Genomic DNA, 13,072 nt, shown 5'->3' with positions numbered 1-13,072 from the left:
CGGGGAACAATGACGTCCCTCCGCCGGCCTCTTGCATCCGGGGCCCGGCGCCGGCCGGGCAGGCGGGCGGGCGGGGGGAGGAGAGGAGGCGGCGGCGGCGGCGGGGGGAGCAGCGAGCGCCTCCGGGTCACACGGGGACCGGCACCGCCCCTGTGCCGCGGCCGGGAGCCGCTAGAGGGGGCTCGGCGACCCCCGGGCCGGGCGCGGGGCTCACGCGGGCTGCGGGCGGTGCCGGTCCCCGTGCGCAGGGGAGGGGACGCTCCGCTCCCCTCCGCAGACCTTCCGTGCGAACTCTTGCCCGCCCGTCCCCGTCCTCCTGGGCCGAAGGTTCCCCTCCCGGGTTTATCCCTCCAGTTCATGTTTTATCGCTCCGCGCTCAAAGAGCGGCCATAAACGCTGGCCCGGCCCCCGGAGCCGCCCACGGGGGGCCGGGCGGGCCCCGCCGGCTGTGGCGGAGCCGACCCCGACGCCCGGCAGATGAGGGGCGGGAGGGCTGCGGCCATGCGGGCGCCGGTGCCCGCCATCGAGTTCCCTGAGGAGAGCCCGGAGCCGCGCTTTGACGGTAAGCGGGGCCGGGGGTGGGCGAGCGGGGAAATCGCCCCTTTCTCCCGGCTGGCAGGGAGGGAAGGAGGGATAGAACCGCCGCCTTCCTCTTCCCGTCCTTCCCCAGCGCTCTGAGGCAGCGGCGGCCGCGGGGTGATGCAAGAGCGGGCAGGCCCTCAGCAGCGCCCTGCCCTGAGGCCGCCGTGCGAGCTCCCCCTGCCTCGGGCACGGGGCACCTCGGCATCCCCGGGTAGCTGCTTTCCCTGCGTACTTAAAAAAATTAATTAGCGTCCTAATTCGCCTCTTGAGCTACTCGCTTAGTGGCAGCCCAAGTGCTGCTTCTGTGAGCCGGGATTGTGTTGAGGCTGTGTGGCTGTTCATTGTTTTAATGTTTAGGTAAATAGGTGTGTCCTGAGACCTAAGTTCATTTGTCTGGCTGTTCTCTTTCAGACTCGGATGTGCCGGCGGAACTGCGAGTTGCAAACAGGTCTCAAAAATTTATGAAATTCACGTCGACCATCCAGAACCAACTGCTGCTTGTGTCACTGCTGGAGCACCTCTGCCATATGTACACACACAACCCCGTTCACTCCAGGGGTTTGTTCCGAAGTTAGTAAGAGGTGTTCATTCCTGTCTCTCAAGCTGCCTTACTGCGATGTGTACCAGACCCTTCTGTGCAGAGTTACAGTGTAATATCAATACATAGCTGTAGGTTTCATTCCACTGGGACAAGGATGATTCTGTGAAGAGGATGAATACCTCGAATCAACTAAATTGGCAATGACAACTTGTCTTATTTTTGAAAACAGTAACACACTGTTGCTGTAGATGTAAGGATCTGACAGTTCTGTTCCAGCTAGATCGTGTGAGTTGCATCATGAGAAGGGCAGCAGGATAAATTATATTACTGTTAAATGTGATCTAAAAATGGTGGTAGGAGAGTCATTTAATAAAATACTTATCAAGAAATAGTTGCAGTAGCATATTGACTTAATATATCAAAATTATATTCTGTGACAATCTGAGTAAATGCCTTTACAAGTTCTTTATTTTGCCATGAAGTCTCTTGATATCGTTCAGGGAATTCTCATTTTTAAGTGTGAAAAAAGTGTGATATTTTAAAATATTTTCTTGGTATATGACTTACCATGGGTATTTTGTTCATTTAGGCGTATACTTAGTGCATTTAAGAAAGTATATCCAAGGGTTTTGTCCTTACTTTACATGACTCTAGAAAATAAAATTTAATGTGTTTTTCATAGTTAAAATTTATGTCATTTATAACATCACAGTTGCATCCATCTCCAGCATTTATGAGGTTTTGTTTGCCCAGTTTTACTCCATATGAGAAAGATTAAATGGTAGAAGGGAACAACTTCATTCTGTGTTATGAGTATGTGCACAAGTGTGTGGGTTTGGATGGGAATTAGAAAATCTTGACATTGCCGCTTTTGATTATAAATGCATCCTCATAGTTTTGAATCTGCTTTGAATTTTTCTCTTCACTGAACAAAATTAGTCGAAAAGTAAATTGTAAGTGAATGGCTGGATGCTTGTATAACCCATCTGCTGAGGTGAGGAAGAAGAGGAATGCAGTTGTGACCCTGGAAGGCATGGCAAATAATTGGATTATGTGAAAGGATTCCCGTAGAGCAGCTCTGGTTTGGATTGAATTAGTTTTAATTGCTGAAAGTTTGCACGGAAACAGCATTAAAGTAGGAGGGATTTTTCAGTTTTTCACACGTCTTTCAAATAAGATTTCTTGTTTCAAAACTTCATGTGGTCTTCTTGGCTAGCTTTATTTAATGTTTTTCTGACCTTTCTCTGTTCCTTTGTGCAGTTCTTCGTCACACTTTCACAAGAACAGGGTTACTTTCCCCTTTTGTCTTTTGTGATGAATTCAGTACTATAAGACTGCAGCACAACAGAGCCATTACTGAGCTGATGAAAGCAGCTCATCAACAAGTACTTAACGGGGTAAGCTTTGTTACATGTATTTGGCAACCTCTGCAGTAAGGAGCTTTTGTTTAGGAGTTCTTCTAATGTTGGGTGTTGGGATTAGGTGTTTTAATAATTTTACAAAAAAGCTGCTTAGCTGTTTGGGATAGAATGCTTTGGTTCTATAGGTGCAATCCAGTTTTTGAAGCCATCAATATTTTGTACCTTAATAATAATAAAGCAAGTTAAAATGTTTATAAACAAAGGCAAGGTGTTGTAAGTATTGCTACAGCTTTTTTTGACAGACATCCATTTTCAACTTTAAACTGTTGGTCCTGCTAACACTCATATTTATGTTAGTGAAGGGTGTAGTTTGTGTACTTGTACTTCAGGCTCAATCAGACCTGTTTGCTTATCTTGCTGCTTGAACTAAGCTGGTTAATTTTTGTTAAGCACATTTTAGAGCTCTTATTTTATCCTGCATGCCAGCAGAACTCTAAAAGGGCAGTAATGTTATTCTTTTTATATGGCATGGTTTTATATTGGATTTTGTTCTTTCATAGGAACTTGATAACGGAGAGTCTCTTGCAATTGGGTATGTATTCAAAGCATGTAGAAATACTAAATTAACTCCTTCCCTAAAATTCTGTGCTCCACTCTGAATTTAATTAATATTGCATTTCATATTTTGGGTCTGAAACACAGGAAAAAAGGTAAAGGATCCAAATTCTCAAAATAATGTGGTAATTTGTTCTTCTCGCAGTCACTGCCACTGTTCAAGAAAACAAGATTCATCAGGCATCAGTGTAAAATAAATAATCTGAACATCTCTGTTAAAACAGAGTATGGATTTGTGGCACATGTGCATGCTCTTGCAGTCTGCTGGTTTTCAGTATTCACTGAAACTCAGGCTGGTACAGTATGGTAATGTCAAAGTACTTCTTTTTGTAACATGAATAATATTTTTAGAATGTGTACATCTGTATCTTACTTGTAAGTTGTGATTTAGTTTATTGCAGCCTAACTTTTCTTGATCAGGGAAAAAGAAGTTCTCTTTGAAGCACAGACTTCACGATACTTGAATGAATTTGAAGAGATTGCAAGGCTAGGAAAAGGAGGATATGGCAAAGTATACAAGGTATTCTCTACCTCCCATATAAAACTGCTCTGTTTATATCTAGTTTTTCGTTGGAATTTGGAGTTACTGTTTTAGCTGTCCTGCCAAATGTTTTTTGAATGGGAGAGATGCAAATCTGTATCTTAGAAGACAGTTGGTGTTTCACTTCAAAAGCTGTTCAGCTGTAACTAGTTTTGTTTGTCAGCAGCAGGATATATCAGATGTTTTACTTTGTATTTTTTGACCATTTTAAAGCTAATGAAAACTCCTTATTTGACATGTGAAGTGTTATGATATATTGACTCTAAACAGCACTGGAACTGACTGGTCTGCACACCCCAATGCTTTAGTTGTGGCTGCTTTTAAAAAGTGAAGTATGAAAAAAAACTGTCCAAGCCAGTGTTGAATTGTGTTAAGTACTAGTAGTGTATGGCCAGCCCAGGGTTCCCCATGAGGTGTATGTGCCATGTGGAAATAACAAGTGTAGTCTCACATATTTATTGAGCTGTTAAGCAGTTATCAGGACCTATCAGTATCCCTGTTTGACAGCAGGGACCTAATCCCTGTTTCAATCCCTGACAGAGGTGATACTCCATAGAAATGGAGTGCAGAAATAAAATTTTAGAAAATATTGCATTTGAAAGGATTTAATTAATCCAAGCACGTTAACATTTATTTTTTTCCTGTTGTAATTGTGTTTTCAGGTCAGAAACAAGTTAGATGGTCAGTTCTATGCTATTAAAAAAATTAAAATTAAGAAGGCTACAAGAAGAGATTGCATGAAGGTATTCTTTCCTGTGTTTTGTCCCTGTTTTAACTCCTCTGTAGCTTATACTGTTCTAATTTATTATATGTAGCTAATATAATTTTTTATGCATTCTGAATTTCTAAAGGTTTGAGGCTATCAATACCTAGCAGAAAAAAAGTGAATGAAACTCATTAAAGTCCATGAAAAGAACTGTATTAATTACTTGAATTTGGTCATCTCTGCAGTGATAAAAATCAATTTATTTTAAAGCTTTCAGTTTTTTTCTGTTACTGTAACAATTTCATCTGTTCTTTCTCTCTAAGAAACTTACTTTTTGTTACTTTTCATGTTTACTAAGCACTCAGAATAAAGGAGTGTCACACTGTGGTCTTTTTTGGTCTTTTTAGGTGCTCCGAGAAGTCAAAGTGCTGGCTGGGCTGCAGCATCCCAGTATTGTAGGCTATCACACTGCTTGGATGGAGCAAGTTCAAACAGTACATCCAAAAGGAAAGTACAGTTCATTGTGTAAATCTTCCTTGCATCTTACAACCTCTGAAATGTTACTTTCAGGAGAATATTACTTCTCTGGTAAAATATGTAATTTTTTTTCCCCTCCTTAAAAGAAATGGAAATTACAGGTGATCACCAGATCCTTCTGTGCACTAAATGCCTCCTTACCAAATAATTTATCTGTTACTTAATGATTAATTTGGAGCTGTGGAAATATTAGCTTTACTTGTGGTAAGACATGAGGAGGATTTTAAAGTTGTGTGAAGGTCAATGAAATGCAGTTAAAAACTTTTAATGCAAGATGTAGTGAGCTGATGAGGAGAAGAATGAATGCTGAGGAATGAGCTGCCTCAGATATTTGGGGGAAAGTGATGGAAACAAAAAGCCCACAAATTTGCAACTATGTTTGTATGTTCATCTCTAAGTCTCTGAGATGTAGCAACACGAGAAAAAGCATTCTAGTATGCTTTTCTTCAGATCTGGAAAAGATCTAAGAAAAACTGAAAGAACTTGGAAGCAGATCCTTTTAATGATAAACCCCCCCTACCAAAATCTCTTTATTTTGCTTTCCAAGTTAGACTTTTTAAATTTGATTAAATGTGTTTCATAGTTGTGCACAGACAGAGCAATTGGATTTTTTTGTGTATCACCTGCTGTCTGTAATTGTTGAGAATTTATCTACTTTTGTTTTCATTTTACACCTTTTTCTTGGTTTTTCTCTTCAGGCTCTTTGTTCTCATCTCTTTGCACACTCTGTGCTTTGGTCCCTTTGTAACCCTAATCCATTGGTCCCTTTCTAGTTCTTTCCTGAAATGCCTTTAGCAATTAAATCTTTTGATCCTCTCTTAGTGGGAGGTTTGGTTATGCTCTGTATAATTTTATTGCTTTCCAAGTCACTGACTTGATGCCCAGCCAGCCATAAGCACAAAAGAAAATGCATAAATATATAGGAAGCTGACAGTAGTGTAAAACAGGCAGAACTTTTTAACCAATGATCCAGAGAATCTCAAGCAATAGTTTAGTGCTGGGGGTCCTTCAAAAGTATTTAATGGTGGTAATGGAAGTGCATCATGAAATCTATAGGTAGCTTCTGTGGTACTTAATGGTTTCCCTTGTCTTACAAGATTGATGTTTTAAATTTGCTTCTGTGTGCTAAAACAGCTTTTTCATATAAAAATGCAATTTTAATGACAATATTTCCAAGATATCAAGTGTCTTTAAAACAGCAGCAGTGTGATGTGAAGGGTGATGCCTTGTGGAGCTGCTTCTTTAACTGTGTGTTATTCTATACACTGTAAACCCTTACTTTGAACAGGCTGACTTCTGAAAGATGAAGTCTAAGGAAATATCTAAGAAAGCCCAGTACAACCCTTCTAGTGACCTTGTACAACACTTTTTTTTTTTTCATTTAAAGATAAATTAATACATATTAGGGTAGCTTCCTAGTAGACTTTACAAACCCCTATTGCAGCAGCAGAAACAGAGGTAATCTAGAGTTATCCACAGGTAACAAAGTTAAATTCAGTGAGGTGCTCTAGCTTAAATGGTAATTTTTAGTAAATATGTGGATACATTCTTTGTTTTTTGAAATACCATATTTATCTTTGCATTCAACAGGTAAAACAATAATGGAATTGCGGCCATTATCTTTGGAGCAAGAGAGTAGCAAGTAAGTATTACTAATCTCAGTGATAACATATATTGAACTTTAATTTCAGCTGAGACATTGCTGTCTGGTATAGCTGCCCAAAATTCCTGCTAAATCAGCTGGAGCCTGCAGTGACAGTTATGTAATCCTGGAGTTTTATGTGGAGAAGCAGCTGAACTCTTACTTGGAGTGCTGTTTGCAGCTGGGGGAAAAAAATTCAGTGGTGTATGACAACTAAATGGTATGAAGCTGTGTGCTTATTTGGATTTCTCTCCCTTTGTTATTTTCAGTGATCACTGTCACATCCAGAGTGTGGAAAGTGGTAGTTCAATTATCTTTGCTGACCTTACCTCACAAGAAGAGAAGTCCTGTGACAGTACCAGTCTTAAAAATGTGCACAGAGAATCAGTGCAGAATATGGATGTAAGGAATGACTTTACAAACAGCAGTAGCAAAGAATGTGTGAAATTAGATAAATGTGAATTATCCATAGAACTACAAGAAGGCTTTGTAAATAATATTAACAGTTTATCAACTGGTGTGGACAATCATTCAACACAGGGACCTCATTCCAGTCTGGATCAAGATGCTAGGACTGAAAGTGAGTCCAGCTCTGAAAGCAAGTCCTGCTCTGAAGGATGCTCCAAAAATGAGGTAGCACTCTGTGGAGAGTTGGAGGTAAATACAGTTGTCTTTAAGTATCCTTATCTGCTTTCTAATTTTGTGATGTTTTTAAAGTAGTTCAGTAGACAGTGGAAATGAATGATTTAAGAATGGAATGATTGCAAGTAGAGCCAAAAGTTCAGACAATTTTTACTTAAGTGGGTAACATCATTACAAGGAAGCTGTCCAGAGGAGCTGGCAAAGCTCAGCATCTATGAGTAACTTTCCATGTGTTAGGCATCTTGAGTCCTTTCAAAGTACCTGCATGAGTAAAAAAAAGCTACTGCTGCATTAAATGGCCCATCAACATTGAAAATCTTTAGCTTCATTAATGAAAGCTCAAGCAGCTGTTAATGATGGAAGTGTGTTGGTATGTAATGTGGTGCCCATGCAGTGTAGGAGTACATGGGAAAAAGATAAAAGCAGATTTGAGCAGGGAATCACTTGTGCTTCTAAAACCTTGTTGTCATTTATACCATACCACTGATATGTTTTGTATAACACAGCCAGCTCTGGAATGCTTCAAGCTTTTGCTATCACTTGGAGTTCCCTCTTGCAAGAAACACAGTTTTACAGGTGTCTGCTTGAGTTGTCCAGGTTATCAGATGAACTGGTCCATTACCAGAAACTGAGCTACATATTCATATGTAATATGAATTATATGGTTATAAATCAAACAGTTGGACTCAAAGGTCTTTTACAACCTAAACAATTCTGTGATTCCATAAAATTCTGTATAAGGAAGTTGATTTTTTTTCTACTATTTTATGTTGATTAAGCTGGAATAAACCTTTGTTAAGTATTTCTAGAAGGTTTCAAACTCTAATTTGAATATTAAAGATGCATCTGGCAGTTTTGTTAGCATTTATCATATAACAATTGTTAAAATTTGATAAACAAGCAAAAAACTCTCCAAAACTAGATTGCATTTTTGAGTGCAGTAGATTACTAATGCTATACTTGATGTCCTTTTGGTGCCTGTTTTTGGAGGTTTTTTGTTTAATAAATTTTGGGTTTATATGCTTTAAAGAAAATAACTACTGTTTTCATGTTACAATGCAAAATTATGGACCATTATTTTTCTGTTAGGTGGAGTATCATTTGATGCTTCATATACAAATGCAGTTGTGTGAAACATCCCTGTGGGATTGGATTGCTGACCGTAATAAAAGATGCAACAAGAGATCAGAGGACACTTCTAGTAAGATTCATCATTGTCTTATTCAAGGAAATATTTTGGTGTTTGGTTTTTTTCTTTTTTTTTGTGATTTGAAGTGCAGTTATCTAATTTTATTGTACTTCAGCAGTTTATAATACGGATCTTCATTAAAGTCTTTATTAACTTAATCAAATAGCATCTTGTATTGAATTTTTGTATGATAGATGTTGGTAAAGGAATTTAAATTCCTGAGTTTTAGACAGCTCTTCAAAAAAGAATGACTGAGTGCCTGAGGCATAGTTGTTACCAGGGGAGATCAGTGTCTGGGCAATACTCCTTATTTGGAACACAGGTTTTTTATTGATAGAATCTGCTGCTTCTCAGAAAGCTGGTTAAAGGCTAATTTATCTGCTGTGGAAAATGCAACCATGTAATTTGATGCAGACAGGTTAATTTGTAATAGATTAAAGAATGTAACATCAACTTTTTCTGAGTGACCAGGGGGTTCTCATGCCCTCCTACCAAGGAGTCATCAGTAACTGTTGACATTTGGAAGAACAAATCCAATGTTCTTAAAGCAGTAGAGACATGTTCCATTCTCTGGGGTGGTTGTATAAAAGCAGCATATGCACATCAGGTTTTAAAAACAAATATGTGATTAATGTTTTATCTTGGTTTTAATCACTATTAAGGTAAATCTGTTCTTTTCATTCATAGAGCGACAGGTTTATCAGCAAACTGCTAGCTGACTTCCACTAATCTCTCTGTAATCATAATCTTTTAGCTTTCATGAGCTAAAATATGATGCTCCTGGTCAGGAAATGACAGAATTACAATGGTATTTGAGCTTGCTGAATACTGGTTTCACACATTTTCATGGAAAAGGTGAAAGTTGTTTACAATTGGACATGAAAAAGTAGAAAGTAAAGAGTTTGTTAAATTCATAATCAAATAACTATCTGATGGGGTTTGGAAGAATCTTTTCAGAGGACATATGTTCATGTTCCCTGAACTTTCCTTTTTGGAATTTTGATGTTAGTGACTTTTTGCTAATTCAAAAATAGTGTCTTGAGAGAAGCATGGCAAAATCCATATTTAAAATATGCTCATTCTGTTAAGAATTTATTCCGCAGCATAAATAAACAGAATTCAACAAGACATACCACCATAATCTTACATAACTCAGTAAAACTAGCTGAAATAATTGAAATTGTTTTCAGGTCCATACCATCTTGTGGATGTTCACTGGACAATGAAGATTTTCCAGGAGGTGGTAGAAGGAGTTTGCTACATCCACAGCATGGGAGTGATGCATCGAGACATTAAAGTAAGTTCATCAAATTATTACTTAAGGTTGAAGAAAACAAAGACCATTTACATTATGGGAGAATGAAAACAACTTCATAGTTGCATTGGAGATGACCTGGACTCTTAAGAATTTACATATGAATAACCATAAGTTGTTACACATGAAAAATAATCTCTATAGCAGTTCCATACTATCTTTACTATCTGCATAGTACTCAGTTACACTGACTTACAAGTGGATTTTAGGCTCTGGAGGTGTTTTCTTCTTTGAAGCCATTTTTCTGTTAGAAACAGGCATGGTCAGATTGATTTTCTTTTGTCTCAGTCTTTCCTTAACCAGGAAAATAATTTGTTAGGTAATTACAAAAATAAGCAAAGTCCCTTGACTACACCTCAGTTTGCTAACTGCATACAGTTAGACTTTGAAAATATGTTCTAGTTACTTGCTTACTGATAGACCTGAATAGCAAGGAAGTGAATGTGTGTTTTCCTACTTTGCTTCCTACTCAGGTTTTCTGCATCTGATACAGCAGCTGTATGAAGAAATCATGATTATTAAAACTTCACATGTGGAAGCTTGGAACTACTTGAAATCACACAATCTTCACTCTGGATTAATTTTCATTTTTCTGTCAACTCTTTCAGGGTGAACAGTTTTTCAATTTGCCTTCCCATTTAGCATCATCATGGCCTTATTGTCCGAAGTCTGGTAGTTATATAAAGAATTCCAATATTCCACACAGTTACTGCAAACCTGGTTTGAGCCAGTTCTCATGGTTTTCACCATCTATTCTTCTAATGGTGATTTTGCAGATACCTAGCAGAAACTGTAATTTTTGGGATAATATTCTAAGAAAGTCTTTCAGCGTGTGAATTTCTGAGAACAGAAGCCCAGTGGGTGGGTGTCCTGGATATGTTTTTACTTCAGTGAATGTGAGAAGCCTAGCAACTTGTTCAACAGTGCTGCATCTTTTAATTCTGCATTGAATAAAGGAAAAGAATGGAGATTGCCCATCTCTTATTAAACTATTCACGTCTCCTTTATACACTAATAAAAGACCAACTATTTCCTTTGTGCCACCTGAGCAAGTTGGAGGATTTTTCTAGATACATAATGCTTGCATTTCTCCTTCTTAGTGGTCCTAAAACCAAAATATATAGATAAATACTGTTTCAGTTTTCTGAGTCAGAGCTCTCAAGTCTGTCATAATCTGGCTTTTTTTTTTTCATAGTAGCTTCCCAGAACCAAGTAGCATATTGCAGCTGCTTATCATACAGAAAAGTATTTTGGTTTGTATTATGTCTAGCTCAATGATATTTAGTCATCCTTCTTGCTCATCAGTTGGTGAAATCTACTGTCCACTCTTGCCTGTTCCTGTTTACTGTTCTGCAAATTTCCCAGTTTCCGTTGGGGGAAAAAGTACTTCATCTTTTCACCAAATCTTGATTTTTTTTTTCTGTTTTGCTTTTCTATCTTTTTTTTTTTAATCCTTCTTTTAGGTGTGTGGTCTTTTAGCCCAAATGGTGTTGCTAACACATGATTTGGTATCAGCAATGACTATGTTTTCTCTCCCACTAATAAACAATGTTAAATAATCGTGTTATACATGTGAAACACTGGATTTTATAGACTTAAAAGCAGCTGAAATTCTTTAATTCTTTACATAGACATTTTAAGATTGTATTTTGTCTTCATTTACAGCCTAGAAATATCTTTCTACATGGATCAGATCATCAGGTAAAAATAGGTGACTTTGGATTAGCCTGCAAAGACCTTCTTTGGGCTGATGGAGACCAGTTTCAGACAGAACGGATAAATGGTAAGAGAAGGAAGTTTAATGGGTTTCAGTGTTTAGGTTTCTATGGTATTACAAGCATTAAAATGTTACTTGCAAGGGTTAACAACACTTGCTAAGTCTCAATTGCCTTTCGAAGGACTGGCACATACTTCAGGAGTGGGGACCTGCCTCTATGCCTCACCAGAACAACTGCAGGGATCTCACTATGATTTCAAGGTAGAGATCTTTGTTTTGCTTCTTTTTTCCTCTGGTAACATGATAGATAATAGAAATAAATCAAGCCTATTTGTTCAATAGACAATTATATATTTGATAAATACATAAATATTCTTCCTATTATCACTCCTATTGTTTTTGTTAAAACATGGATTTCAACTTTGCCTTCTCATTTGCTATTAAAGCAAAGCTTTTTCTTTTAGTATGTTGAAAACATATATAGATTTGAATTTGTGTTTAGTAGTGTCATGATACTCTTCGTATCATCATGAAACTTCATTGTTGTGAAACTTTCATATAATGATATTATGAGAAAAAGAAGCCCACTAAGCTAAAATAACAGTAATTCCAGAACTTTCTCTTCACCCCATTAACAGTCAGACATGTACAGCATGGGTGTTATCCTGCTAGAACTCTTCCAACCATTTGGAACAGAAATGGAAAGAACAGAAGTTCTTACACATTTAAGGACTGGCCAAATTCCTCACACTTTCTCCAAGAAATGGCCTACTCAGGCCAAGTATGTGAAACTCCTCACCAATCCAAGAGCTGCAGAACGCCCAACAGCAGCTCAGCTTCGGGACAGTGAACTCTTCCACACCACAGACCAGGTAAGCAGTGCTCTAACCCCAACCCTTACAGCCTAAAGGAACACAAAAAGAAAATGCATTTTGTATCCCTGCCTGCATTACAGTTGTTTGGCTTTGAACTTAATCACACATTCCTCTTAAGACTCTTTTTCTGATTACAGTATTTAGGCCACTGTATTATTTCTGGTGTCCTTGCAATGAGATATCTGGTCATTAAGGCAACTTTCTAAAGGCTGTACAGTTGAGAGGTATTTTTATAGGTCAGAAAAGCTTTCAAAGCTTTTCATCACATCTGCAGATTCTTTTAATAATTTTTCCTTTCTATGCCCCACTGCTTTGTGGATTCAGTTATAGTATCAAGAATGTAGAATAGCTAAGTGCTGCTGCATTGTCCGTATAGATTGCAAACACAATTTGAGGAGGTCAGTAAGGCTTTATCCTTGCTTAGCTATAACTGAAGTAAACTGGCTCTCATTTTCAGGTTATTTCTAACCTCCAACAGAAGGTGCGGCAGCAAGAAGAAGAAATAGAGAAGCTGAGAGAGACAATAAGACTGCTTTCTGAAGAGCAAGATGAACAAACAAAACTAGGCTCTCCTGTTTAACTACAGGAAGACCTAACCTCAATTGTGTGTTAAGTTGTATAAAGTTTTTCTTTTTTTACATAAATATTTGAATGCATTTTCATTTGGCTGTCTGTTCTTAGAAGGTACTTACTTATCCTTTTGCCTTGTCCAAAGGCTGCTGAGAAGAGAATCATGTTACAGTGGAAAAATTAAGAGCACAGCTTGTATTTACACAGGATTAATTGACATACCTTAGTCATTGAACAAA

The 13,072-nt window shown here is 38.3% G+C and overlaps 1 protein-coding gene across 1 annotated transcript; it reads left to right on the top strand.

Moving 5' to 3' along the window:
* The first annotated feature begins 9 nt into the window (after positions 1 to 9).
* EIF2AK1 (eukaryotic translation initiation factor 2 alpha kinase 1) lies at positions 10 to 12,919 on the top strand. Its single transcript, XM_056503576.1, is given in 17 exon segments — positions 10 to 318; positions 320 to 475; positions 478 to 562; positions 994 to 1,152; positions 2,384 to 2,520; positions 3,045 to 3,076; positions 3,520 to 3,619; positions 4,303 to 4,383; positions 4,754 to 4,854; positions 6,475 to 6,525; positions 6,795 to 7,182; positions 8,257 to 8,368; positions 9,547 to 9,653; positions 11,337 to 11,454; positions 11,570 to 11,649; positions 12,027 to 12,260; positions 12,721 to 12,919. Coding segments are annotated over 17 exon segments (2,373 nt in total). The 3' UTR covers positions 12,844 to 12,919.
* The last annotated feature ends 153 nt before the right edge of the window (positions 12,920 to 13,072 follow it).

Source organism: Oenanthe melanoleuca, chromosome 14 (assembly GCF_029582105.1).
Source record: "Oenanthe melanoleuca isolate GR-GAL-2019-014 chromosome 14, OMel1.0, whole genome shotgun sequence".
In the NCBI taxonomy this organism is placed as follows: Eukaryota; Metazoa; Chordata; class Aves; order Passeriformes; family Muscicapidae; genus Oenanthe; species Oenanthe melanoleuca.
The sequence above is the reverse complement of the archived record's forward strand: the minus strand, read 5'-3'. Positions and strand labels throughout refer to the sequence as shown.